Source organism: Scyliorhinus canicula, chromosome 6 (assembly GCF_902713615.1).
Source record: "Scyliorhinus canicula chromosome 6, sScyCan1.1, whole genome shotgun sequence".
NCBI lineage: Eukaryota > Metazoa > Chordata > Chondrichthyes > Carcharhiniformes > Scyliorhinidae > Scyliorhinus > Scyliorhinus canicula.
In genome coordinates, this window is record NC_052151.1 from 96,856,333 (window position 1) to 96,883,228 (window position 26,896).

Genomic DNA, 26,896 nt, shown 5'->3' on the forward strand with positions numbered 1-26,896 from the left:
AGAGTCTTGAGGCCACGGTGGGGATGCCGAGGGGTCAAAAGATCGGGGCAGCATTTAAAAATTGGGGTCCCGATCTCTTCTTGCACTGACGAGAGGTACATGCGGCCTCAGCATGGCATTCCCAGAGAGGGAAATAAAAATGGCAGAATCCCAATAGATAGCAGGGCCGTTCTCGGCACTGCACTGCCGAGGAACACCCCGCTATACACGCCCAAAACGGAACTGGTCCTTTTCCCGTTAAATCGTGCCCTGTATGTTTTCAAGAAGGAGTTGGATATAGTTCTTGGGGTGAAAGGGGTCAAAGGATATGGGGGAGAGCTGGGAACATTCTACTGAGTCGGGTGATCAGCCATGATCATAATGAATGGCAGAGCAGGTTCGAAGGGCCAAATGGCCTAATCCTGCTCCTATTTTCTATGTTTCTACGTTTGTAGTTTGGCAAGACTAACCTTTAAAGCAGAGAAAAATAAACTGGTGATTACAACATTTTGGAACAGCAAACATTTGAAATTCTTATGCAATACCCTGTTTTCTCACATAATATTTAAACAGCTGCATGTTTTAAAGATCATTCTATGCTGTTGGAGGCTGATTGTCTTTTTCTGAGTTATTTAAAACAGGTTAGTGATTCTGTTTCCATTCAATGTTATTCAATTAACCAAGTTCTTTCATGGCATGATTCTTCTTTGGCTTGTGGAAAAAATAATTTTGCTCAGCTTGAATTTCCACATCCCAGTTTTGAATACATTAATATCGCTCTAAATGTAAAAACAATTTATGCATCTTTAACAATCCTGTGATTTATGTTTCTGAGTTCATAATCCACTTAATTTATTTTTTCTCTTACTGATTTTTGTTACTCTACTAAATATGTTTATTTTCTATTGGGGTATGTATGAGCCATGACTGGTGGGGATATTACAACTCACCCTGATGTTGTACAACGTTTTTGTGAAGGTCGCTAGGTATTGAATCATTCTTAGTTGCTTTCTGCTCCCCTGACTCTGGCTCACTGGGGCTGATTGTAGCATTTTGTATTGCCCCTATCATTGAGCAAAATGAGATGACCTAACTTAACAGAGACTGGAGATCAAAGCAATCATGTATAATCACTTTCAAATTAACCTAATATAAACTGTACCGTATATACCATCACACTATGGACTCCAATTTGGGACCAGTACTTAGTGGGACAGTCTGTGAGCACTAAGTTATACAGACAGGGTCAGTAACATTCTCTAACCTGGAAGAGGAATGCTATGCTTTCATGCTTACGTACTCTGCTTACTAGACTCCAAATGCCAGTTGAATTTTAATGTTGGCTGAGTCTGCAGAACATTGCCTCTTATCAAATGGCTAACAGGATAGTGGATTTATTATCAGAGCATTGATAGAAAAGTCATTCTGTGCGAAAATTTGAAAAATCGAAACAGCCTTTAAAGTTTCTGTGTTGGTAGTATTGAAGCTTTGCTTTGCACTGACTGCAGTTATATTACAGCATGGGTGAAGGAATTATATAAGGCACTGGCAAATTACACTGAACATTTTGCTGAATCAATGTTAGACTGATCTGCTTCAGCACAAATTGTCCATCATAGTACAAAAACCCTATAGCTGTGGGAAAGAAAACTCTAATTCCATATTGTAATTTTCCAAATAGATTGCTTATATACATATTCCACTTCTTCAAAAAGCTGTTGAGGTTAGGTGAATTGAAAATTGCAAAACTGAGATTGATAGATTTTTGTTAGATCAGGGGATTAAAGGATATGGAACAAAGGCAGGTAAATGGAGTTAAGATACAGATGAAAAATGAAAATGAAAATCGCTTATTGTCACAAGTAGGCTTCAATGAAGTTACTGTGAAAAGCCCCTAGTCACCACATTCCCGGCGCCTGTTCGGGGAGGCTGGTTTGGGAATTGAACCATGCGCTGCTGGCCTGCCTAGGTCTGCTTTAAAAGCCAGCTATTTAGCCCAGTGTGCTGAATCAGCCCCTGCAAGATGTAACAGAATGGCAGCACACATCCGAGACACTCAGTAGCCTCTTCCTGATCTATTCTGTTACACATCTTCACCCTTCATGAATTAACCCCAACCTAACTGTATGGCAAACAATTTGCTCTTCGTCCCCTGCCACTGTTGCTCTAACGGTTACCCAGTGCACAAGCTTGACTGAGAGAAGCCACACACTTTAAAGTGCAAAAGTGTTATCTTGTAAAATACTTCTATAAGTGTGAAGTATAAATAGGAGTTCCTCTGTTTGCTATCTGTTAGCAAAATTGTAAACACTTTGGGGTGATTTACATGAGTAATTTTGACTTGGGGTGATAGTATAAAATGGACACTATCAATTCAGTCATCTGTTACAAATCTCTCCAATCTTTTATTTTCATCGACTTCTAAGTATTGCAGTAATGTAACACACTTCCTGGAATCTGGGTCTAATGGAGGTACTTCTGCAGTGTGGCTGCACTGCATGGGGAAAACTGCAGCTGGTTTATCTGAATAGCATTGTCTTCTGCATTTCATGCACCGTCAATTGGAAATTAAATCCTCCGTTGTGTAGTAAAATACTAAACTCTGTGGAAAATAACATTATTTTGTCATCAATTACCATGAACAGGGCTTGCCAATATTTTAGTGACAGGCGTCCAACTAAGTGACCTGGATTAAAATTAATGTTTTCATTTCTGTTCAAGCTTCCTAAAGGGATGAATTTACATAGTGTCTGGGAGAGGGTAAAATACATAGATTGACCAGTGAGTAATGATGAAGCACTCTTACAAGTGTTGTTCAGAGACTGGATGCTATTGATTTAGTAGCATAATAAGGATGAAGATGGGACAGAAGTGGATGTATAGAAGGAAACATGTGCAAAGAGAGGATTGAATGGTGGCATTGTTTTTAGGAGGGAAGAAACCTATAGGAAGAAAGTTAATCACTTGGTGAAACAAAATCAGACAGGATTTCTGTCCTTGGTTAATGTCAAGTGAGCTACACTGGATAATGTGCATGAATGAATAATGGGTAAGAACCAGATTGTGTTTGTTTGTGATGTTCCCTTGGGGAAATACTGAAGGGCTAAAATCATCTATGGAACTGCAAAATGTTGCACCTTCATTAATGAAAGAGAAGAATTGGGAAAAATAAACCCTGGCATTAATATCACAGAAACATCGCTTGGATTGTTCTTATGGTGATGTTTTTTAAAACATGAATTAAATCATTATGTTGTATGTTTTAAATAAAGCAAAAAGCTTTCCCAGGAACTTTACAAAAGTTGTAATTTTATTAAGCTCAAAAATTTACTGTACTTCTAGGATCGATATGCAATAAAGGTTGCTGAACGTGTTGTATGTTCAATAGCTCTCATGAAGAGGTTCTGAAACTTATATGGTTCAACATTAAGTGTTTATTTAAAGCACATAACTTTGTACATAAATGCTGAACATTACCTGCGCTCTGAGATAATTCCATGCTTGCTTCTACACAGGTCTCTGACAAGTCCACAGCGCTCTCTAGTCTTAGGTCATGTATCTCTTTACATCACATTGGGCGCTACTGTTTCCCAGTCCCAGATTAATGCTTGTTATGTCAGATACCCTTACACTACACCTCCCTCAAGTCTTTACCAAACGTATTTGAGGCATACAAGATGATCAGAGGATTAGATAGGGTGGATAGTGAGAGCCTTTTTCCTTGGATGGTGATGTCTAGCACGAGGGGACATAGCTTTAAATTGAGGGGAGATAGATATAGGACAGATGTCAGAGGTAGGTTCTTTACTCAGAGAGTAGTAAAGGCGTGGAATGCCCTGCCTGCAACAGTAGTGGACTCGTCAACACTAAGGACATTCAAATGGTCATTGGATAGACATATGGATGATAAGGGAATAGTGTAGATGGGCTTTAGAGTGGTTTCACAGGTTGGCACAACACTGAGGGCCGAAGGGCCTGTACTGCGCTGTAATGTTCTATGTTCTATGTTCTATTTCCATAAAATTTGTACTACCTGTTCTCCCCCCACCCCGTGTCTCTGGCTTGATGAATTCAGACAGTATGTTGACTGATAGGGCAGTAATTAGCCGGATTGGATTTGTCCTTTTTCTTGTGTACAGGATATACCTAGGCTTTTTTCCACATTGCTGGGTAGATGCCAGTGTTGTAGCTGGACTGGACAGCTTGGCTGGAAGTGTGGTAAATTCTGGAGCACAAGTCTTCAGTACTATTGCCTGAATATTGAGGCTGGGGATATTTGTGGATCCTCCTCCTCCAATGAGTTGTCAAATTGTCCATCACCATTGAGGAGGTGGTGGCATAGTGGTAATCCAGAGACCCAGGATAATGCTCTGGGGTTCTGGGTTTGAATCCCACCATTGGTGATGGTGAAATTTGAATTCAATAAAAGTCTGGAATTAAACATCTAATGATGACCATGAAACCATTGCTGATTCACCATGCTGTTCACTAATGTCCTTCAGGGAAAGAAATCTGTCATCCTTACCTGGTCTGGCCTACATATAACGCTAGATCCACACAGCGATGCGGTTCACTCTTAACTGCCTCCCACTAAAAAGGCCTAGCAAACCACTCTGTTCAAGGGCAATTGGGCATGGTCAATAAAAGCCAGCAACACCAATATCCCAAGAAGAAATTAAAATTCACAACCGTATATGTCAGGATTGTAGACCTTAGGATCTGATCCTTTGGTTGTGGAATTACTTAGCCCTGTCTAGTACTTGCTGCTTATGTTGTTTTGCACACAAGTGGCCCTGTGTTGTAGCTGCATCAGGTTGATATCTTGTTTTTAGGTACACCTTGTGTTCCTCATGGCATGCCCTCCTGCACTCTTCATCGAACCAGGGTTGATCCCCTGGCTTGTTATAGAGAGGGGTATGCTGGTCCATGACATTACAGATTGTGGTTGAGTAAAATTCTGCTGTTGCCGCTGAGCCACCATGCAGTGCCTCGTGGATGCCCAGTCTTGAGTTGCTAGATCGGTTCAAAGTCTATCCCATTTAGCAACAGTGGTAGAATAATGGAGGATATCGTCATTGTGAAGATAGGACTTTGTTTCCACAAGGACTGTGTGGCGGTCACATGATATTGTCATGAACAGATGTACTTACAGCAGGCAGGATGAGGTCAAGTATGTTTTTACCTCTTGTTGCCGTAGATCCAGTCTAGCAGTTAGGTATTTTAGGATTCAAGCAGCTCGGTCAGTAGTGGTACTCCGAGCCACTCTTGATGATGGATAGGGTTGGTTTAGCTCAGTGGGCTAGACAGCTGGTTTGTGATGCAGAACAAGGGTAGCAGCGCGGGTTCAATTCCCATACCAGCTTACTCAAACAGGCGCCGGAATGTGGTGACTAGGGGCTTTTCACAGTAACTTCATACTTTTGACAATAAAAGGTTATTGCTATTATTATTGAATTCTGCTCCCTTGGCACCCTCAGTGCTTCCTCCAGTGGTATCCATCAGCTGAATGGAAAGGCAGCAGAGGGTATGGGAAAGGTTAGTGATAATCAGCAGGAGTTTTCCTTACCCAAGGATGGTGACGGTAGTGATGCCATGTTGCCATTATTATTTCTGCTACCTAGGTCGATGCGGTCTGGTTTTATACCTTTTTATTGACTTTGTAGGTGTTTGATACAATTGAGGTTCTCCGATGCTTTTTGGAGACGGGCCATTCAAAGGAGAAAAGTGTGTCTTCCACACCAGGGAGGTTGTCTACCGGAATGGTCTGCATCCAGCAGAAGAGAAGGAGCGAGCGATTCATCAAACCCCCACTCCAGGAAACATGACGGAATTGGGCTCCATTCTGGGGCTCTTAATTATTGTGGAAGTTCATCCCAAGCCACGCGACCATACTCGCTCCCCTATGCACCCTGCTGCCCTGCTGAATAAACATCAGGAGCAGGCATGGAGAACATCTCAGAAGGAAGCATTTGCCTGGATAAAAGGCAATTGACGTCACCTGGCCTGTTGACGCAGTATGACTGCGCTAAACCGCTTGTGGTCATATGTGACCCTCACCACATGGCATTGACAGCATGTTGTCACATCGCATGGACCATGATAAGGAACGCAGAGGAGCGAAACTATGCGCAAATTGAAAAGGAAGGTTTGGCCATGATATTTATGGTAAAAAAATGTTATTTTAACCATTCTTTAAAGAAGACAAGGCAATCCCGCCAATAGTGTCTATCAGGATCCAGAGGTGGGCCCTATTACTAGTGGCATATGGATATACATTCGAGTATCGGACAGGCACACAGGTTACGACCACCAAGCCCACCATCTCCTAAAACTGATGACATCGACGCCACTCTAAATTTCATGGATATTTTGCCGGTCACCGCTGCCCAGATTAGGGAGTGGATGCCAAGAGACCCCTTATTGTCAGATGTCCGCCATATCATTTCATAAGGAGGTCAACACTAGAGATTGCCCGATGACTTGCGGGCATTTTCGACCAAGATATGGGAGTTCAGCCTCAAGGATGGTATCCTCCTGTGGGGAACTCACGTCATGATCCCTTGCCAGGGTCAGGACCCCATACAATGGGATCTGCACACCAGACATCCAGGTGTTTCGAAGATTAAAATACTCGCCTGTAGTTATGTCTGGTGGCTAGGCCTAGATGGGAAAATAGAATGACTGGCTCAACAGTGCGGTGTCTGCCGAGAGCAGCAGAAACTTCCGCCCATTGCACCCATTGGAGTATCTGGGCAGACATTGGATGTGGCTCCATGCCGAACTTGCCGGTCCTTTCCTGGGATCCATGGTTCTGATCATTGTCGACGTTCATTCAAAGTTGCTTCAGGCCCACATGATGTCATCCATTACATCGAGGGTGGCAATCGAGAAGCTTCAGCTCTCATTCAATACACATGGAATTCTGGAGGTGCTGGTCATGGATAACAGCACGCTCTTTACCAGCGGGGAGTTCAGGGGTTTTATGAATGCCAACGGGGTGCGACACATCCGCACAGCCCCGTATCACCCACCCTCAAACAGACTGACTGAAAGGGCTGTACAAACTTTAAAAAGATATTTGAGAAAGCTGACCTCAGGGTCCATGGAAACATAACTGGCTAGATTTTTATTTTGCGACCGTACCACGTCAGATGCCGCGACCGATTTTGCACCGGCAGAACCTTTAATGGCAGGCAGCTCCAGAATCACCAACCTCACGTTCCTGTATATTGGCAAGAAAGTGTGGTGCAGTCAGGAGAAACGGGCATAGCCCAAACCAGCAAACACGGGCCAGACGGTTCGAACCAGGTGACACAGTTTATATTCGGAAATTTTCCAATGGTGCCAGGTGCGTTCCTGGGACGGTAATACAACAGACAGGGCCAGTTTCATACCAAGTATGGGCACAAGACTGAACAATGAAGAACCTGTGCACCACCTCAGGGGCTGAAGACCAGCATAACTCTAAAACCCCTCCAGAGCAGCCGATTGCTAAACAACTCTCCCAACACCGGCGTGTTATGGGGCATCGCCCCCCACCCCCAACTCCCCACACCCTGGGACCCAACACAGAAATGCAAGACGTCGCCGACTCTGACTCAGATATGGAAACTCAGGTATCGGATATTTCTCACGGTGAACAAACCGGAGAACAATTGCCAGGAGTGGTATCCCCCAGGTGATCAGCCAGGAAATGTCATTCCCTGACACGATTCATACCCTCTGATGCAGCCTCGCAGGCACAGGAAGCGTAGTCGTGGGTGAAGAAGAACAGGCGCCCTCCTGCTCCACCTTCCTCGCAAGAGTCTTCGGACTGGGGGGGGGTAGGGATGTTATAACCCGCACTAGACCTACAGGATGAGCTGATTAACCTCCCATCAGCCTCGTGGAATACGAGCTTCCCCAATGAGAGGCGGCACCTTATCAATAGAGTAATGGACTCTAACAGAAAGGTCTCTTCAGATAGGAACTGAGCTATAGTGGTCCTGGCTGGGACCTGAATGTTGCGTGTATATAGTTGCTGAATACAATAAATAGTTTTCTTCATATGCTTGAACTGGACTTCTCTGTGACCACTAAAACTTCCAAATACATGGGGCGCGATTCTCCCAAAACGGGAGAAATCGTAAAGCTGCCGTAAAACCCGGGCGGGTTTTACGGCAGCGCGCCCCTTCCCGACCGGGGACCGATTCTGGTCCCCGGTCGGGGCTAGCAGCCCGACGCCGTAGGCTCCGGCAAGACGGGCTTAACGAAAATCGTTAAGCCCGCTTGCCGGAGTTAGCGCCGGCTGATGCGTCATATGACGTCAGCCGCGCATGCGCAGTTTGGAAGACTCCAACCCGTGCATGCGCGGGTGACGTCATCGCGTTTTTGCGCGAAACCCGTGCATGCGCGGGCCGGGTTGCCCCTCAGCCGCCCCGCGAATGGATACTGCGGGGCGGCGGAAGGACAAGTAGTGCGCGGGCATCGGGCCCGCTGCCCACGATCGGTGCCCACCGATCGCGGGCCCATGGCACCCTTGGCACGGCCGTGGTATTGCCGTGCCAATCGGTGCCATGGTTATTAATAGCGAGTTTGTGACGCCGTTTTTACGAACGGCAAGACCAGGTGTGTTTGCCGTTCGTAAAAACGGCGGAAAGGGCTGGGACTTCGGCCCATCTAACAGCTGAGAATCGCTGCTGGCCGTAAAAAAACGGCGGCAGCGATTCGGGTCGGGACTTTGGCGGGGGGGGGGGGAGAATAGCGGGAGGGTGGCAAAAATGTCGGGAAGGCCCTCCTGCTATTCTCCCACCCGTCGTGGGGGGCGGAGAATTTCGCCCATGATCACCATTTTCTATCTAAACAGATTGAGTCGGTGCTCAGTAGTCATCTGAGACATCTCCAGCTTGATACTTGTTACTAAATGAAAGTGATGACTGCCAGAATATTAAGGGTAATAATTTATTAATCACACATTATTTGAAAATAGAGCCGTGCCCCTGTACAAATTCATTTCCAAGTAACTTATATAAAAATAAACAACCTTTAAGATTAGAAAAATGAAATCACCCTCAATAGTCAAAACTGGAAGCATTTTCTCCTCTTCCCAGGCATGAGACCCATGCGGGAAGAGGTCTTAAATTCTTCCTTGTTACTAATTTTGAGTAATTACTTCAAATCTTAAATGACTTAGCATAACTTAATTCCCTGCACTCAGTTGCCTGCGGGAACAAATGTGCAGCAAAACAACTTGCATATGCATATGCATTTTACAATCTCTTGATATCCTGCTCAATATTAGAAATTTACTCGTGATTGTGGATCTAAACTCACATCCTACAATTGTAACCACACAAATAAAAACACAATTCTACTGTATTTCAGTCAATAGTTTTTCTTTAAGATTCTGCCCTGCTTGGTGTCCAATGATCTGTGGCAGGTTTAAGGACTACACCCTACAATAATAATCTTTATTGTCACAAGTAGGCTTACATTAACACTGCAATGAAGTTACTGTGAAAACCCCCTAGTCGCCACATTCTGGCTCCTGCTCGGGTACACAGGGGGAGAATTCAGAATGTCCAATTCACCTAACAAACACATCTTTCGGGACCCGGAGGAAACCCAAGCAGACACAAGGAGAATGTGCAGACTCTGCACAGACAATGACCCCAAACTGGGAATCAAACCTGGGAACCTGGTGCTGTGAAGCAGCAGTGCTAACCACTGTGCTACCGTGCTGCTCTGTGTTAAGAGGACATAGAAGTAATTTCATGTTTAAACACATATCTGATATTAACAGAACAGCCTCCCTCTGTGCCACTCAGACTCTTATGCCCAGAATCACCATATGCTCATCAGCCTGAGATTTTAGGAATGATTGAATCGTTTATCAAATTGGTTCGTCATGTCTGTTAGGTCAAATTTAGCCCACCTGTTCCATATTGACTATGAATGATCTAGAATAAACAGTGCGTAAAATATACCATGAAAGCACAGTACCAGATTTCATTGCTAATTGCCAAAAAGCACTGTCTGGACAAACATCATTTAGCAGCAAATGAGCCCATTACAACACACTTTGAAAATACTATTTAAAGCAACCATGAAATCACATGAAAAGAATTATCCAGAGGATTAGGATGAATTTCCTAATTTAAAGAAGCCAGAAATAATGGGCGGGATTCTCCGACCCCCTGCCGGGTCGGAGAATCGCCAGGGCCAGCGTGAATCCCGCCCCCGCCGTCTCCCGAAGTCTCCAGAGATTCGGCGGGGCGGGAATCGCGCGCGCCTGTCGGCGGCCCCCCCCCCCTCCCCCCCCAGCGATTCTCCAGCCCGCGATGGGCTGCAGTCCCGCCACTGTCATGCCGGTCCCGTCGGCGTGAATCAAACCACCTACCTTACCGGCGGCGCCAGGCGGCGCGGGCGGGCTCCGGGGGGGGGGGGGCGTGGGGCGATCTGGCCCCGGGGGTGCCCCCACGGTGGCCTGGCCCGCGATCGGGGCCTACCGATCGGCGGGCGGGCCTGTGCTGTGGGGAACTCTTTTCCTTCTGTGTTCGCCATAGTCTTCACTATGGCGGACTCTTCTGCGCATGCGCGGGAATGATGTCAGCAGCCGCTAACGCTCCAGCGCATGCGCTGACTTCCGCCGGCCAGCGAAGTTGCCTTTTCCCCAGCTGGTGTGGCGCCAAAGGCCGTTCCCGCCGGCCGGCGGGGAGCCAACCACTCCGGCGCGGGCCTAGCCCCTCAAGGTTAGGGCTTGGCCCCTAAAGGTGCGGAGACCTCGGCACCGTTGGGGCGGCACGACGCTGGAGTGGTTCACGCCTCTGCATCCCACCGGGACCCCCAGCCCCGCCGGGTAGAGGACAATCCCGCCCAATATTTGGAAGCATGGTATATTGAGTCTTGAGCAGCTTGAACCTAACTTATTTCTCATGGTGGGAATTCAGAGATCCAAGACAAGCTTCTGACATGGATCCCAAGAAAACAATCTCCGTGTTACTGCAATGAGAATGCAAATAAAGTAGCAGAAGAACCAATACGTGACCTAAAAGGAGCGAAAGCGTCCTGAAGATTCTTCCTGCTGAAGGCTGAAACTAAGGCCTTCACTAGGTCTTTGTTGGGCTGTGAGAGAAAGGAAAGGGATACCCTGGGCGAGATTCTCCGGACTCACGACGGTTCGGAGAATAGCGGGCGTCGGAAATTTTTACGGCGACGCTGTTCCGACGCCCTCCCGCTATTCTCCGAACCCCGCAAAATGTCGGAGTCGCGATTCCCGACAAACGCCTCCTTCCCGCCCCTGACACGACCAGAATCGCCACTGATAGCCCCCCCCGCTATTCACCGGCCCGGATGGGCCGAAGTCCCGACGTCATGGCGCCCTGTTTGGACGTCGTGAAACACACCTGCTTTTTAAATTCGTCAACCAGTCGGCCTGGCTGACGACTGCTTGGAGGAGGTCAGGGCACCACTCTGCGCACCGCTCAGCGCACCGCTCAGCGCACTGCTCGAGTCTGGCCACAACGGGGAAGGCATCCCTGGGAACGGGAGGGGGTCCAGAGCGGGGGGAGTGTGGGGCGACGGGGGAGGCAGTGGGGGAGACGGGGGAGGCAGTGGGGGAGACGGGGGAGGCAGTGGGGGAGACGGGGGAGGCAGTGGGGGAGACGGGGGAGGCAGTGGGGGAGACGGGGGAGGCAGTGGGGGAGACGGGGAGGCAGTGGGGGAGACGGGGGAGGCAGTGGGGGAGACGGGGGAGGCAGTGGGGGAGACGGGGGAGGCAGTGGGGGAGACGGGGGAGGCAGTGGGGGAGACGGAGGAGGCAGTGGGGGCGACGGGGGAGGCAGTGGGGGGCGACGGAGGGGGGGGGGGGGTTAGGTAGAGAGTGAGCCGTCCAACCCCGTAACAAAATGTCTGCCAGCATGCCATGGTGTGCCGGTGACGAGGACACGGCCGCTGGTTCCCCTGTGGCTTCCGGACACAGGCCACTGACGCACCCGTGAGGAGGCCATAGTTTACTGGCCGTTGGATGCAGAAAGTGACCAGGGGTTAGGCTGACCGCGTGTCAGCAGCGCGACCAGGCCACCGGGACACACTGGTATCCCATGGCTGGCGGCTGTCGAGGTGTCGACTAACCTTCGTCTAACATGTCCCGTTTCTCTGCCCCCCACCACCCTTCTGTAGGTTAGCACGATGTATGGGACAGAAAGGCTATGTTCTGCGCAGTGGTTGGGGCCGCTCTACTGGATTTGGAGATGCAGCAGCATCCACACCCACAACCCGCAGTGGCTGCAGGGCCAGCTGCAGCAGCAGAGGGAAGGGCCGAGGAGTTGCCAGTCATCGAGCAGCATGGGGGGGGGGGGAGGAGGAGGAGGAGGAGGAGGAAGAGGAAGAGGAGAGAGTGAGGGTGCAGCCACGGCGCCAGAGGCGACGACCAAAGCCGAGGGTGTACCGTGTCCGGGTCTCTTTCCTAACAATGCCGGACATCACCTGCAGGAGAAGACTCCGGCTGAGTAGGCAGACGGTGATACATATCTGCGAACTCCTGTTGCACCTCGCCCCACGTGGAACGGGGGGAGGACACGCGATCCCGGTAGCCATCAAGGTGACGGTCGCTCTGAACTTCTATGCTACCGGCTCCTTCCAGTCTCCGAGCGGGGACGTCTCTGGGATCTCCCAGTCATCGGTGCACAGGTGCATCCGGGATGTGACCGACGCCCTCTATGCCATCGCGGACCGCTACATCACCTTTCCCGAGGACCAAGCAAGTCAAGACTCACGAGCCCGTGGATTTGCCAGTGTGGCCGGGATACCGAGGGTTCAGGGGTCAATCGACTGTGTTCACGTCCCCATGCGCCCGCCTGCTGTGGACAAGGAAGTGTTCACAAACAGGAGGGGGACATACTCCATTAATGTCCAGGTGGTATGCGACCCCCACATGAGGTTCATGAACGTCTGTGCAAGGTTCCCAGGGAGTGTGCATGACTCCTACATACTAGCGCAGTCGTTCATCCCTGCGATGTTTGAGGGACGTCCCCCCCGGCTGAGGGGCTGGTTGCTAGGTGACAGGGGTTATCCGCTGAGGTCTTGGCTGATGACGCCTATACGGAGGCCTCAGACCAATGCGGAAACACGATACAACGAGGCCCATGTAGCAACCAGGGGTGTGGTGGAGCGCTGCCTTGGCCTCCTGAAGATGAGATTCAGGTGCCTGGACCGCTCCGGAGGGGCCCTGCAGTACCAGGCCGACAGGGTCGCTCGCATTGTAGTGGTCTGCTGTGCGCTGCACAACATCGCGATGCAGAGGGGAGATGACCTGTTGCAGGAGGCGGAGGGAGAAGCTAGTGGCAGTGGTGCCAGCACAGAGGAGGAGGAGGAGGAGGAGGAGGAGGAGGAGGAGGAGGAGGAGGAGGCTGGCGGAGTGGCGGGCGCAGAACGCAGACACGACCCAGGTGCTGGTGATGTCCAGGAGGCGGCACGACGGACCCGGCAAGGACGGCGGGCACGCGACGCCCTGGTGGCAGCACGGTTCACGCATCGCATGTGACGTCCCCGATGAACACCAAACCACCACCTGCATCGCTAGTCATGCAGAGGGTCACCACACAACTGCCACCACCACAACCCCCCCCCCAGTGTACACTGCTCCACTTCGACATGACGCTTATCACTGGGTACAGACGGAATGGCACAACAGTGATGGCTGTGTCAGCGGGTGTGATCAGTGCCCCCGCTCTGCGAAGAGCTGTGAGCTCAGAATCGTTAGAGAGAGTCTGACCCATGGCAATAGCTGAACCATCCACCTTGGTGGCCGCTGAGTTCGTCACTGACACTCCATCACGTGCCCGCGTGGGCTAGCTGTGGGAGGGGGGTAGGGGCAGGGACTGCACACCCGGCACCGAGGTTTCACCACCCGTCACCCCCAGCGACACTCGGTCACCATCACGATTCCTGTGGCTGTGGAACAATCACACGGTATTACAAGTAAGGTGGAACAGTGCGTTTAATATTAACAATTATTTACAGGTGCCCTAGCCCCTACAACTAAACTGTGCCCTTCACCCGTGCCAACTTACTCAGTGTCTATCTTAGTTGCCTTACGGGCCCTAACACTACGTCTAAGTGAATCCCCAGATGATACAGCAGGAGTGGAGGAGGATTGCTGCGAATCGCCCCCCTCGACTCGTTTCTCCTTGGCTATGCGTTTCCTGGGGCGACCCGGCCTTGATGGGCCAGGCTGCTCTGCGGGCGTCTCGGGTGACATTGTGCCACCCTGCTCTGCCTGCTGCCCACCCGATGCACCAGGGATGGGACGGGGGGAGGCCGAGAATTCCGGGACGTCCCGTGATGGAGTTAATAGGACGGGCCCCGAAACCTCCTCCTCCCTCGGGGAGCCCGGTGGCCCCCGGGCCTCACTTTGGGACAGAGGTGCGAGCGGGGAGGTTCCCCGTCGCACCACCGACACCTGGCGCTGCCAGTCCTGGAGGCCTTCAACGGTATCCACCAGGATCCGAAGGTTTGCAGAGACGGAGTCCAGGGAGTTAGACATTCCCGCCAGGGACTGTGCAATCTCAACCTGTGTGTGCACGATGCCATCCAGCACATGTGTCAGGCGGTTGATGGTCTCCGCGACCGACTGCTGCGACTGTGCTATCGACTGCTGGGACTGTGCTATCGACTGCTGGGACTGTGCTATCGACTGCTGGGACTGTGCCATGGCCCGCAGGGCACCGGCAATGTCGGTTTGGCTCTGGCACATTGCTGCCTGTGAGAGGGCAACCCTGTCCAGGGCCGAGGATGACGCGTGCACATTAACCCCAACGTCTTGCATAACCTGACCCATTGCCTCCACCGCGGATGCCACCCGTGCGGTGTCGGACTGGGTCTCTGCCATGAGCGGCACCACTCCCTGCTCTTGGACGTGGTTCGACTCCTCTAACAGCGTCTGCAGAGCCAGGAAGGCTGCCCTCCTCCCGCCATTGTTTCCCTGGGTTTCCTGAGGCATCGGCTGTGCGGGTGGGTTGAGAAACTCCAGGAACTCTGAAAACGTCTGGGAGCCAGCTGCATCCTGGGCCTGGTCTGGCCTCCGCGAGTCCGGGCCCTCTGTTGCTCCGACCTCCACCTGCTGTACCTGCTCAGCTGTGATGTGCCAACCAGACTGTGCCCCAGGAGACTCATCACTAAATAGGCCCGCCGGGGTGTGTGTCTCTGGGATGATGGATGTGGTGGGAGAAAGCAGTGCCGCAAGCCTGACGCTCTCAATGTTTAGGGCCTCGTCCATGGTGTGGGGCTGCTCAGCGACAGGAGGGTTGTCCCTGGCCATTTCTGGTGGTGGTGGTGGACTTCGAACCCTCTGTGCGTCCTGGTCCGCAGATTGGATTGGGGCGGATATGGTTGCCCGCTGATCGGGCACCCTCTGTTGTGAGGCCCCGGGTGAGGTGGCGGCAGATTCCTGTCTCCGTCTGGAGGCAGACGGCCCTGGTCGTTCGGCATCACGTCCTAGGGAAGAGAATGAGACGGGTTATTTCGATTTGCTCGGCAGGCCGCTGGACGGTCCCAGTGGGCAGGGTGTGTGAAGGGACAGAGGATGGGGGAGGTGTCCCAGTGGGCAGGGTGTGTGAAGGGACAGAGGATGGTGGAGGTGTCCCAGTGGGCAGGGTGTGTGAAGGGACAGAGGATGGGGGAGGTGTCCCAGTGGGCAGGGTTTGTGAAGGGACAGAGGATGGGTGAGGGGTGAGTGTTTGTCAGGGAGGGTTGTCTCACTTGCTGCAGTTCCGCCAACCTCGCATTGCGCGATATCGCGGGTGGCAGACCCCCCAACAAGGTCCAGTGCCCTCTGTTCAAAGGTGCTGAGGGGGTGCAGGTTGGGCGAACCCCCTCCAGTCTTGTGCCGCTCACGGTGGTTATGAGCGGCCTTGGCCTGTTGGGGGAGGGAACATAGGTAGATCATTACAAAACGGTAGGTATCAGCAGTCCGTTCAGATACTGGCACAGTTTGGGGGGGGCAAGTTGTCATCAGACGATTGCATCTCTCCTCGGGGCCAGAGCGCTGGGTCTGCGACAACTTTGTGAACCACCCTCAAATAACTCTGCCCCAATCTCCCCCCCCCCCCCCCCCCCCCGGGCACGGGGGGGGGGGGGGGGTGCTTAAGTTAAGGGGGAGGGATGGTTGTGACTAGGGGGCACCCTCATGGCACTTACCCTGGCAGACCTGGTGAGGTCGTGTAGCTTCTTCCTACATTGCTCTGCTGAGCGAGGGGTCTGCCCCACAGCACTGACGGCAGCAGCCACGTCACGCCAGGCCTGGCGTACCGCGCTGGCAGGTTGGCGATGCCCTCTCCACGGGCGGATGATGCCCCTCCTCTGCTCCACGGCATCGAGCAGCGCCTCGACGTCAGCATCTACAAAGCGAGGAGCAGCTCTCCTCGGCTCCGACATCCTGCCCGACAGATTCTGTGGTCGCCCGCGCCTTTTTACGGCGTCGGGCGGCGTCACATGGGTGTGTTCGTGTCGTCGTCGCGTTCCGTCGTCATCACGCACGTAATTGACGCGGCCGCGCTACTAGCCCATTTCCAGGAAGTGAATCCGTCGGGAAATGAAGCCTTCGCGACCGTCGTAAAACGGTCCCGATTTTTACGACGGTTTTGCGACTTTCCGCGGTTGCGGAGAATTTCGCCCCCTATTCCCACTGTGAAGAGGTCTGGATGGGGAAAGGGCTGAGGGACAGGGGGGCAATGTGGTATCTCTATAGGGGTTGGTTTAGCACTGTGGGCTAAACAGCTAGCTTGTAATGCAGAAGAAAACCAGCAGCGTGGGTTCAATTCCCATACCGGCCTCCCCAAATCGGCGCCAGAATGTGATGAGGGACTTTTCACAGTAACTTCTTTGGAGCCTACTTGTGACAATAAGTGATTATTATATTATTTTATTATTATTATTTGCAGCACACAAACAAGTCCATCCTCCACAAAAGCCGCCATCCTCGTTATTTCACTTCACCCTATCAACCAACTATCTGCCTCTAGTATTTACTCAATTATTCCATGTGGTAGCAAATTGCATGTTCTGAATAAAATATGAGCGGCATGGTAGCACAGTGGTTAGCACCGTTACTTCACAGCTCCAGGGACGTGGGTTCGATTCCCGGCTTGGGTCACTGTCTGTGCGGAGTCTGCACATTCTCCTTGTGTCTGGTGGGTTTCCTCCGGGTGCTCCAGTTTCCCCCCACAAGTCCCAAAAGACGTGCTGTTAGGTGGATTGGACATTCTGAATTCTCCCTCTGTGTACCTGACAGACGCTGGAATGTGGCAACTAGGGGCTTTTCACAGTAACTACATTGCAATGTTAATGTACTACTTGTGATAATAAACTTATTTATTATTATTATAAAATAATTCCTTTTGGAATTAAATCATGACTATCTAATAATAATGATCCCCAGTTTTGAACTTCTCCACAAGTGGAAATATTTTCTCATTTGAAAATAAAACATCAGGTACTGCAATGACTTTGACGACACCCAGCTCTACCTCACTACCAAACTTTAATGACACCTCCACTTTCTCTGATTTGGCACACTGCTTGCCTGACATCCAGGATGAGATGAGCAGACATTTCCTCCAATTAAATATTAGGATTGCCAAATCCATTGTCCTCAGTTCCCTCCACAAACAGTACTCTAATCACTGACCATCCCTTCTACTGGCATCTATCTGAGGCTGAACAAGACAAAACATTGGAGTTTTGTCTGACTAGAAACTTCTGACCTGATATCCACTTCATAACCAAAACTGTTTACTCTCATCTCCATAACATTGTTCCACTCTACGCCTGCCTTGGCTGAGCTACTATTGGAACTTCCAACCCTGCCCTCGCTGCCATTAGAATTTACTATTTTAATACGCTCCTGAGTGTCCTTCCATCATCTACCCCACATCGTTTGAGCTCTTCTAAATATCTATTGCCCATAACCTAATTTGCTCCACATTCTGTTCACACCTCTCCTCGTTGACTTACATTGGCTTCCAGTCCAGGAACACCTTGATTTTAAAATTCTAATTTTTGCTTTCAAATCCCTTCATGCCTTGCCCCTATCTCCCTCTGCAATATTCTCCACTATTACAACCTGTGAAGATCACTCTCCAAGCTTCTTGCTCATTCCCACTTTTAGGTCACTCCATCATTGGCAGCCCTGCCTTCAGCGGTCTTGGCCCTATGCGTTGAATTTCCTTCCAGAATCTCTCCATCTCACCCTACTCCTTTATGACATTCCTTAAAACTTCTCAATGTGACGGCATCTTTGGTCATTTTTCCTATCATCTCCTTCTGTGGCTTGATGTTAAATTTTGTTTGATAATGAGAAGCACATTGGAACATTTTACTGCACTAAATGCAAACTGATATCTAAATCTACCCTGACCAAATCCTTATTATTTAAAAAAAACTCTATTCTGTCACTTTCTAATCTCCTCTTTTGTAGGAAATATAGCCTCAGCCTGTAGTCTATTCCAGTAGTTGTAGCCTCTTAGTTTTGATATCATCTTTGTAAATCTTTCTTATACCTTCTCCAGTGTCACATACACGTTTTGTACTATGGGTACCAGAATGTATAGCTGATCTATCTATTTGGTTTGGGCACTTACCTTCATCCATTATATTTGTGAGATGTATTACAATGCTTTTGCTTGAAATGTGCTCTTTCTCTGGGCAGTATTCAACTCCCATTCACTTTCATAGTCCCAAACTCAGTGGAGTTGGGTTGCTCACCTAAAACCGATCTCAGGAGGGCCATACTATGTTTGGGCTTGGGATTCATTGAAATGCAGCCATAGATGTGAAAGGAGCATCCTGCTGCTTGCTAGGTGTGGGAGGGCAAGAAATCGGCTGGCTTTTGTATTTTTCAATTTATGAGCTTTTGTTTTTCAGGTAAGAAATGGTCATCATGGTTTTTGCAGATGATGCTGCAGTTTGTGGTGTGAATGTTAAATCAGGGGCATTTGCTACTTTAAGTTAGGCCTTGCATAAACCGCAGCTTTGTTGATGATAAAATGTCCATTAAATTTTCTCATCATCGTGTCACGGCTTTCAGTGCCACCGTCTGTCTGTCTCAATCCGATGAGAATATTGTCTGCTTTATTACCTGTGCAGTAAATCATTGTGTTTCCTTGTCTAATGTTCCACTCTATCTGCTACACTTGACACATTTCCAATGCTTTTTCCAGTTTGGCCATTCCTCAAGCTTGAAAAATTCAATTTCAGTGGAGGAACGACAGGGATACCCTCTGTCATATTTAGTATCAGAATTTAACAAATATTTTAAAGTGTTTTGACAGAATTTCACCTGCGTCTCTATCGTCTTTGACTTCCTTGCCTGATGCTCACACTGACTTGTTTCCTCTTGTTTACTGAGAGCAATTTGTTGTTTAAATTAAATTAAATTAAATCATTTTGTTTCTGAGTAGATGCAATCCACCTTCTGATGAGGGAATAGAGTTTCAGCTTCACTTACTAGGTGGTAATCTGAGGGGCACGGATATATTTTATGACCTTCATTGAAATACTGAGACAAATCTGACACCAATGTATGCAATGTAGAAAAGTGCTGCAAGAATATAGATCAGTTCTGAATCGGCAGTCTCTAAAACGGAGGGCAATGTATCCTTCGTAGTGCTCTCAGGACTAACATAGAGTGTAACAGGAAGAAGCTTCACCCAGTTTATTGAAAAAAATCTTCCAAGGCTTAATTTTATTTCCATTACTCTGCAAGAATTCTGCAGATCAAGAAGATTCAGCACTGTGCTTAGCATAATAATGTAAAAATTATTTAGGGGAGAAATACATAACATGAAATGAAATGAAAATCGCTTATTGTCACGAGTAGGCTTCAATGAAGGTACTGTGAAAAGCCCCTAGTCGCCACATTCCGGCGCCTGTCCGGGGAGGCTGGTGCGGGAATCGAACCGTGCTGCTGGCCTGCTTTAAAAGCCAGCGATTTAGCCGAGTGAGCTAAACATAGACACCCTCATTACTGTCACATAGCTGGATCTTATAGACTGGCATCAATCTTGTTCATTCCTACAGCCTTATTTATCTTAAATAACAAAAAGAATATCACCAATGTAAGAGACTTCAGTACTTCTTGTTCAGGTATGTGACAAGGCCAACAATTATTGCTCACCTCTAATTGCCCTTCAGAAGGTCTTCATCTCCCAGACCAACAAACATCATCTCCTAGATGAACAACCTTTATCTCCGAGTCTGACAAGCTTCACATCCCAGACCCCCAAACTCAATCTCGCAGACAACCAACCTTCATCTCCTAGCTGAACAACCTTCATTTCCCAGACCAACAAGCTTTATCTTCCAGACCAACAAACATCATCTCTCAGACGAACAACCTTCTGTGGTGATATGCATCACTGTAAATACACAAGGGGTTAATGTAAATACACGTAGACTAGATAGACAGTAGAGGGAGCACCAGAGACAGGACACACAGACACTCAACCAATAGATCAGTTAGATAGGACACGACCAATTGGCATTCACAATACACACAGAGGTGACACGACCACAGGAGGACATTACACCAACCCATATATAAGGACACAGCACACATGATCTTCCTCTTTCCAGTGGAGACACTCAGTAAGTACACAGGGTTGATTCAACACATCATACCCACCACCTGGATTGTAGCAGACTGTTTTGTCAGTCTGACTAGCTAGAGCAGGATTAACAGGAGAGTCGAATCCAAGTAGGAGAATTGTTAACAATTTAAATAAACGTTTTAAAGCTATCTCCAAGTCTGAACCTTCCTTTGTCAGAGTGCACATCAAGGAAGCAGCTTATGCTACGTCAAGAGCATAACAAAACACCTTCATCTCCAAGATCGAAAACGTTTACCTCCAAGACTGCCAAACTCCAATTCCCAGAACAACTATCTTCATCTTCTAGAGTGACGATGTTCTTCTCTCAGACCATCAATATTCATCTCCAAGACTAACAACTTTCATTTCCAAGACCAACATCCTTCACCTCCCAGATCAACAACCTTCAACTCGCGGAAGAACCACATCTCATCTCCCAGACCTTCACCTCCCAGACTGACAATGTTCATCTCCCAGACCAACAAGCTTCACCTCCAAGACCAACAACTTTCATTTCCCAGACCAATAATCTTCCTCTGCCAGACGAACATCAATATCTCTCAGAACAAAAGTCTTTAACTGATGTATATCCTGTGCTCAGTCCATGGAGTGAAGCAGGAGGCTGTTACCAGGAGAATGTCACAGGGCAGATAAAGAGTGAGTGGCCTCCAGAGTTCAACAATGTTTCCCTGCAGGTTTGTCTCCAGGCTGCAGGGGAGCAGTGAGGATTTATGTTCCCTATGGACAGCAGTCCCCCCCCCCCACCCCCCCCACCCCCCCCACACCCCCACACCCCCCCACAACCCCCCACACCCCCCCTCATATGGTTTCCCATACACTGTTGCAATCACTTCTCTATTTGTGTCCATTGTCCCTGGGATCGTTCCATTGCTATGTTAACTATCCCGTAGATTGCCTCATTAGTATGCGGAATGTTCGTTTCGGTGCTGTCTGCTCTCTTAGCAGACAGAATACACATTGGCTTGGTGCAGCCTGCTTGTGCTGCAAACATTGTCCATTTTAACCTGCAAGCTTTGCGTTCCTCCATTTTGTATTTAGGGAATGGCCAACTTGGATGGCTACAGTGTGAAGGCCGCTGATGGGTCTTCCTGCCCAGAACATAATTCAGGTGGAGACAGGAAGGCGACAGGGTTCTGGTATGCCACCACCAATGTTAAGAACATTCCCTTTCCACTTCCAAGCTTGGCACCGGTGAGAATACAATATTCCACCACATGTCTCCAGAGCTTTAGGCATAATTTGAGATTATTACTGCAGTAACATTACCACTACTGTTCCCTGTTACATCTTCCATTCAGGATCGTCATTAAATGTTTGTAATTCACAGGTGGATATCTAGGTTTTGAAGAACTACATATGGATCCTGACATCAATAAATGATTTATTCAACCATAGATATGGAATAGTCCATCTTATTGTACCTCAAAAAAAGGAAAAGATCAATTGGGTTGGACTCTTCCTGACCATTGAGAGGACCACATTTTGTTTTATTAAGACATCCTAGCAGTAAAATTCAAGAGGCTCATATACACATTCCACATAAGGGCATTCATGATCAAAGGCTGGGTACAAAATATCACGACATGCATGCTAAACTGAGATTGCAATAATGACTGCATTGCAGAATCTCCAGGTCTAGAGAGTTGCGTCACCCAATTATTAAAATGGTTTATAAAGCTTAAATAACACATACAATATTATTTTAAAGAGGTCTTTCTGCCTTTTGTCTAGGATTGCATTTAATCTTTATTCACTGCATAATGCTCAGGAATATTTTTCACTCTTGCTTTTTAAATTAATGACAGTTTTAAAACCAGGAGAAACTGCATTTACCATCAGTGAGGATTAGCAGTGAGATGGGGGATGGGAATTTTGTACGTGCTATGAATAAATGCTTCTTCCATTGCTTCAATACTAATTGCTCAACATTTAAGAGAGGTGAGATAAACCATGACATAAATACAATTTTCAGTCAAAAACAATGCTGGAGTAAAATATTTGTCATCTCCCGCTCTTCATGTTTTACAGTTGAGAACCAGAATGGCTAGCAGTTTAACATCCCCCCCCTCAAAAAAGAGTACCATCAGGAGTTTCATTTTAACAACTATTTAAATATAGTTTTTGATTATTTTGGTATTTATTTTCTCCTAGATCAAACATTTTCACTATTTCACCTTTGGGGAGAGGAGGGGTGACTTTCCAGAGAGGCTCCTGCTTCTCCATTTGTATAATTTTTCCAGAATTCCTGTAGCAGCTCCTCTGCTGACATTACAGCAAGAGAGGGGGGGGGGGGGGGGGGGGGTCTTACAGAAATTCATCCCGTGGATACAGGAGAGAAGGCTGAGGGGGACCTGATTGAGGTGTACAAAGCTATAAGAACATATATAGAGATGATAGGAAGAATTATTTCTCCTTAGCAGAGGCCTCGATAAGTAGATGGCATGGATTAATGACCAAGGGCAGGAGATTTCGAGGGGATTTGAGGAAAAGTTTTTTTTCCCAGAGGATGGTGGGAATCTGGAACTCACTGTCTTCAAGGATGGTAGAGGTGGAAACCCTCACAACATTTAAGAAGCATTTAGTTGAGTACTTGAAAAGCCATAGAATGCAAGGCCACAGACCAAGTGTCTCAAAATGGGATGAGCATAGATAGGCACTTGATGGCCTGGGCAGACACGATGGGCCAAAGGTATCCGTTCTGTACTTTAAAGCTCTAGTTTTCTATGACTCAAAAAATCAGTACATTATCATTTGCACAATAACTTAAATGATTTACTTCAAATTTATAATTCAGCTTCTGTTTAATTTGACAGATTTCATTTTGAAGAATGGGAGACTGGACATTTCTTGGAAGACTCCTGGATAAAGTTCAGTCACAGTCTACAGTGATTGGGAAAATCTGGCTCACTACATTGTTTGTGTTCAGGATCTTACTGCTTGGGGCTGGTGCAGAGAAGGTTTGGGGTGATGAACAGTCTGGCTTTGTTTGCAACACTCGCCAACCTGGCTGTGAAAATGTCTGTTATGATAAAGCTTTTCCCATCTCTCACATTCGCTTTTGGGTTCTTCAAATCATTTTTGTCTCAACCCCAACCTTGTTATATCTTGGACATGCTTTACACATAATCCACATGGAGGGCAAAAGAGAAACCAATGGAAGTGAAATCATATTCAGAAAGGCCAAGAAGACAAAGTACATTATAACTCGTGGGAAAGTAAAGATACAAGGAATCCTATTATTCACCTACATACTCCAAGTTTTGTGTAAAATTATATTTGAAGTTGCTTTTATTATGGGTCAATGGTATTTGTTTGGATTTTCTTTGGGTCCCATTTATGTATGTGACAGATATCCCTGTCCACATAAGGTAGATTGCTTTATTTCACGCCCAACAGAAAAGACCATCTTCATTCTTTTCATGTTGGCTGTGAGTGGTCTGTCACTTGTTCTAAATTTGATTGAAATAATTTACCTAGTTTTCAAGCAAATAACTTTTTCCACACGCAAGAAATATCGCTATCAAATTAATCCTGGAACTGTTTTCGATAAATCTGTCCAGTCTGATGATGTATCTCCATCAGGTTCTAAATCAGAGTTTTTGAAAGGAGAGGAACAATCCAGTAGCCAGGATCCTAATTCTCAGAATAAGTTTAACTATAATTTTGAAAAGTCTATAGAGAAACCAAAGAACGATCAAGAAAAAACCTCTAAAGAAGAATGAATGCAAGATTTTTCTCAGAAAGAGTGCCAAGAATATAAGGCAGGAACAAGAGTAGACAAAAGTAACAATTATTGCATTCTTGTATTATATGCATTAACACGATAAAGTGATTTGCTGTTAATTATCATGAAACAATTTCTGTTGTCACTACAAGAGGGCAAGAGTTCAGATTAATGACTTCAGGAGCAACTGAACCAAAATATATAACTTTGATAACTGGGCCAATTTTTCTAGCTGTAACAGTCATTTGTCATGGGAGGTTTTGCCAAAAATCATTCAGCACACATGTGCACGATGTAACTGAGTGCAACTGTCACACTGTTTGCCAATTGACAGGTGACAGTGCATTCTTACAATCAGATAGACAAGTGACAATGACAACTTATATGAATCAGAGAGCTGTAGTTTAGATTGTGTGCATGAATGTATGAGGAAAAATATTTGCAGTTCAGTTATGCTGGATCTTGAAATGTATAAGAAGCATTTTAATTACTCAAATGGTATACAAATCAGAGTTTGTCATGTGATGCTATTACACATTGTTAGCCTTAATCATAACTTAAGGACCTGAAAATATTTTCATTGTTAATTAGTATTACCATGTGATAAGTAATGTTTTAAATTTGGAAACTGGAATAGAGGATAAATAAAGTATTTTTTAAATTTAAATGTATTTTATTTATTTACTGAGATACAAAATAAGACTGCAGTGGATTGCAGTTATTGTTTCTTTAACAGTTATTTTTAGATAAAATCTAAGAATACTTAATATAACAGAGACAGGTGAATATTAAACACAAGTATAAAAGAAATGGACCATTCAGTGTGGGAGGGATCAAAATAAAAATCAAAGGAAAGGATTTTTAAAAAAAGCTTTCGAAAGGAGTGAAATATTGCACTGAATTCAATGGAACCCTCAGGGATGAGCAAGATTGTGGGCAGACAGTAAGATTTGTGCTGGAGATCGCATATCCGACTTCCCGTGATGGGAAAAGTGTCCTTTATAATCAGGTGGGCGGGAGGAGCAACACTGAAAATCCACCTTCTGTTGTTGAGATGTTGTTAAGGCTTGTTAATGAGTCAACTGAAACAAATTATTCTTGAGCTCACTGGGAGTTAATGATGACCCTGAGATTTGACTGGACCAAATCCCCCATGCCCACAGAATGCTGTCCATCAAAATACAGTCCAAAGATGTGCAGGTTAGGTAGATTGGCCATGCGAAATTGCCCTTAGCAAGCTTTTGAAATGAAATGAAAATCACTTATTGTCACAAGTAGGCTTCAAATGAAATACTGTGAAAAGCCCCTAGTCGCCACATTCCGGTGCCTGTTCGGGGAGGCTGGTACACGAATTGAACCGTGCTGCTGGCCTGCTTTGGCCTGCTTTAAAAGCCAGCGATTTAGCCCAGTGTGCTAAACCAGCCCCGTTTCACAGGAACGTCATTGAAGCTGACTTGTGACAATATGCAATTATTATTATTATTGTCAAATTGTCTGTTGCCGACTGAGGGTCCCTTGTTCACAGAACTCAGTCTCCAATCGAGGGGCTCAGCAGAAGGTGAGGGCAGCTGCTGAAAGTTACCCGCTTGTCTTTGCACCTGACCCCAACTTGCTGTCCCTCACTGACGACTTTCACCCTGAGAATCCCATTCTGACTTGTTTACCTCTCTCCAGGAGTCCAGCAATGATCCATGGTGAAAGGTCTCAGTACATTACTCGAAATGGCCACCACTCTTGGGGGCACACTTCTGGTAATAGAGAGCTGGTGGTCTTGAATTGGCTGGCCGGCCTCCAGTGCAGGATTTCTGCTTTAACAGAGACTTTATCAAATGTGAGGCCTGAAGCTGTCCGTGTAAATGCTGAATTTCACTGAAATTTCCCGGGAAAGGCGACACAGGGTTCCCACCAGTTCGCCAGCTGGTGTGGGGGACCTCTGCCACCAGAAATAAATTCCATTCTTCAGAGGGATTCCAATGAACAGAAGCATCATGGTTTGAAGAGTGACCTAGGTGGTGGAGCAAAGGTACAAGGACTGCAGACTAATCTACTGTTGGAGGAGCAAAGAGTAGATTCAATGATATATAATTGCAGCAGAGAAAAGGCCTTGGGATTGAATTTTCAGTGACAGTGAAGGAATGATAACATATTTCAAAGTCAATATAGAATGTGACTTGAAGGGAAACTTGGAAGTTGCAGTGTTCCCATGTGCCTGATACTATTTACCTTCTGGATGGGAATCTAGAACCAGAAGACACAGTTTCAGGATAAGGTGCTGACCATTTGGGATTGACGTGGAGGTGAATTTCCTCATTCAAGAGTTGTGAATCTTTTGAATTCTTTATCCCAGAGGGCTGTGTATGTGCTATCGTTAAGATGGACAGGTTTTTGGTATCTCATGGAATCATGAGGTATGGGAGCAGGCAGGAATCAGAATCACAGAAAAATACAGTGCAGAAGAAGCCCTTCAGCCCATCGACTCTGCACCGACACATGAGAAACATCTGACCTACCTACCTATCCCCATTTGCCAGCGTTGCTTCATAGCCTT

At 47.4% G+C, this 26,896-nt stretch overlaps 1 protein-coding gene and 1 long non-coding RNA gene across 2 annotated transcripts in view; one reads left to right on the forward strand and one right to left on the reverse strand.

Annotated features, from left to right (window-relative positions):
• LOC119967328 overlaps positions 1-26,896 on the reverse strand; it is an 87,256-nt gene that overhangs the window by 54,509 nt on the left and 5,851 nt on the right. The window lies entirely within an intron of this gene.
• Positions 543-25,015, forward strand: LOC119967327 (gap junction Cx32.7 protein-like). Its single transcript, XM_038799706.1, has 2 exons — positions 543-620; positions 23,438-25,015. Exon 2 carries the CDS (start codon positions 23,453-23,455, stop codon positions 24,344-24,346), a length of 894 nt encoding a protein of 297 aa, XP_038655634.1. The 5' UTR covers positions 543-620; positions 23,438-23,452; the 3' UTR covers positions 24,347-25,015.

Excerpts from the sequence above, each read along its gene's own strand:
- LOC119967327 (XM_038799706.1), top strand. The coding sequence starts at position 23,453 with ATGGGAGACTGGACATTTCTTGGAAGACTCCTGGATAAAGTTCAGTCA.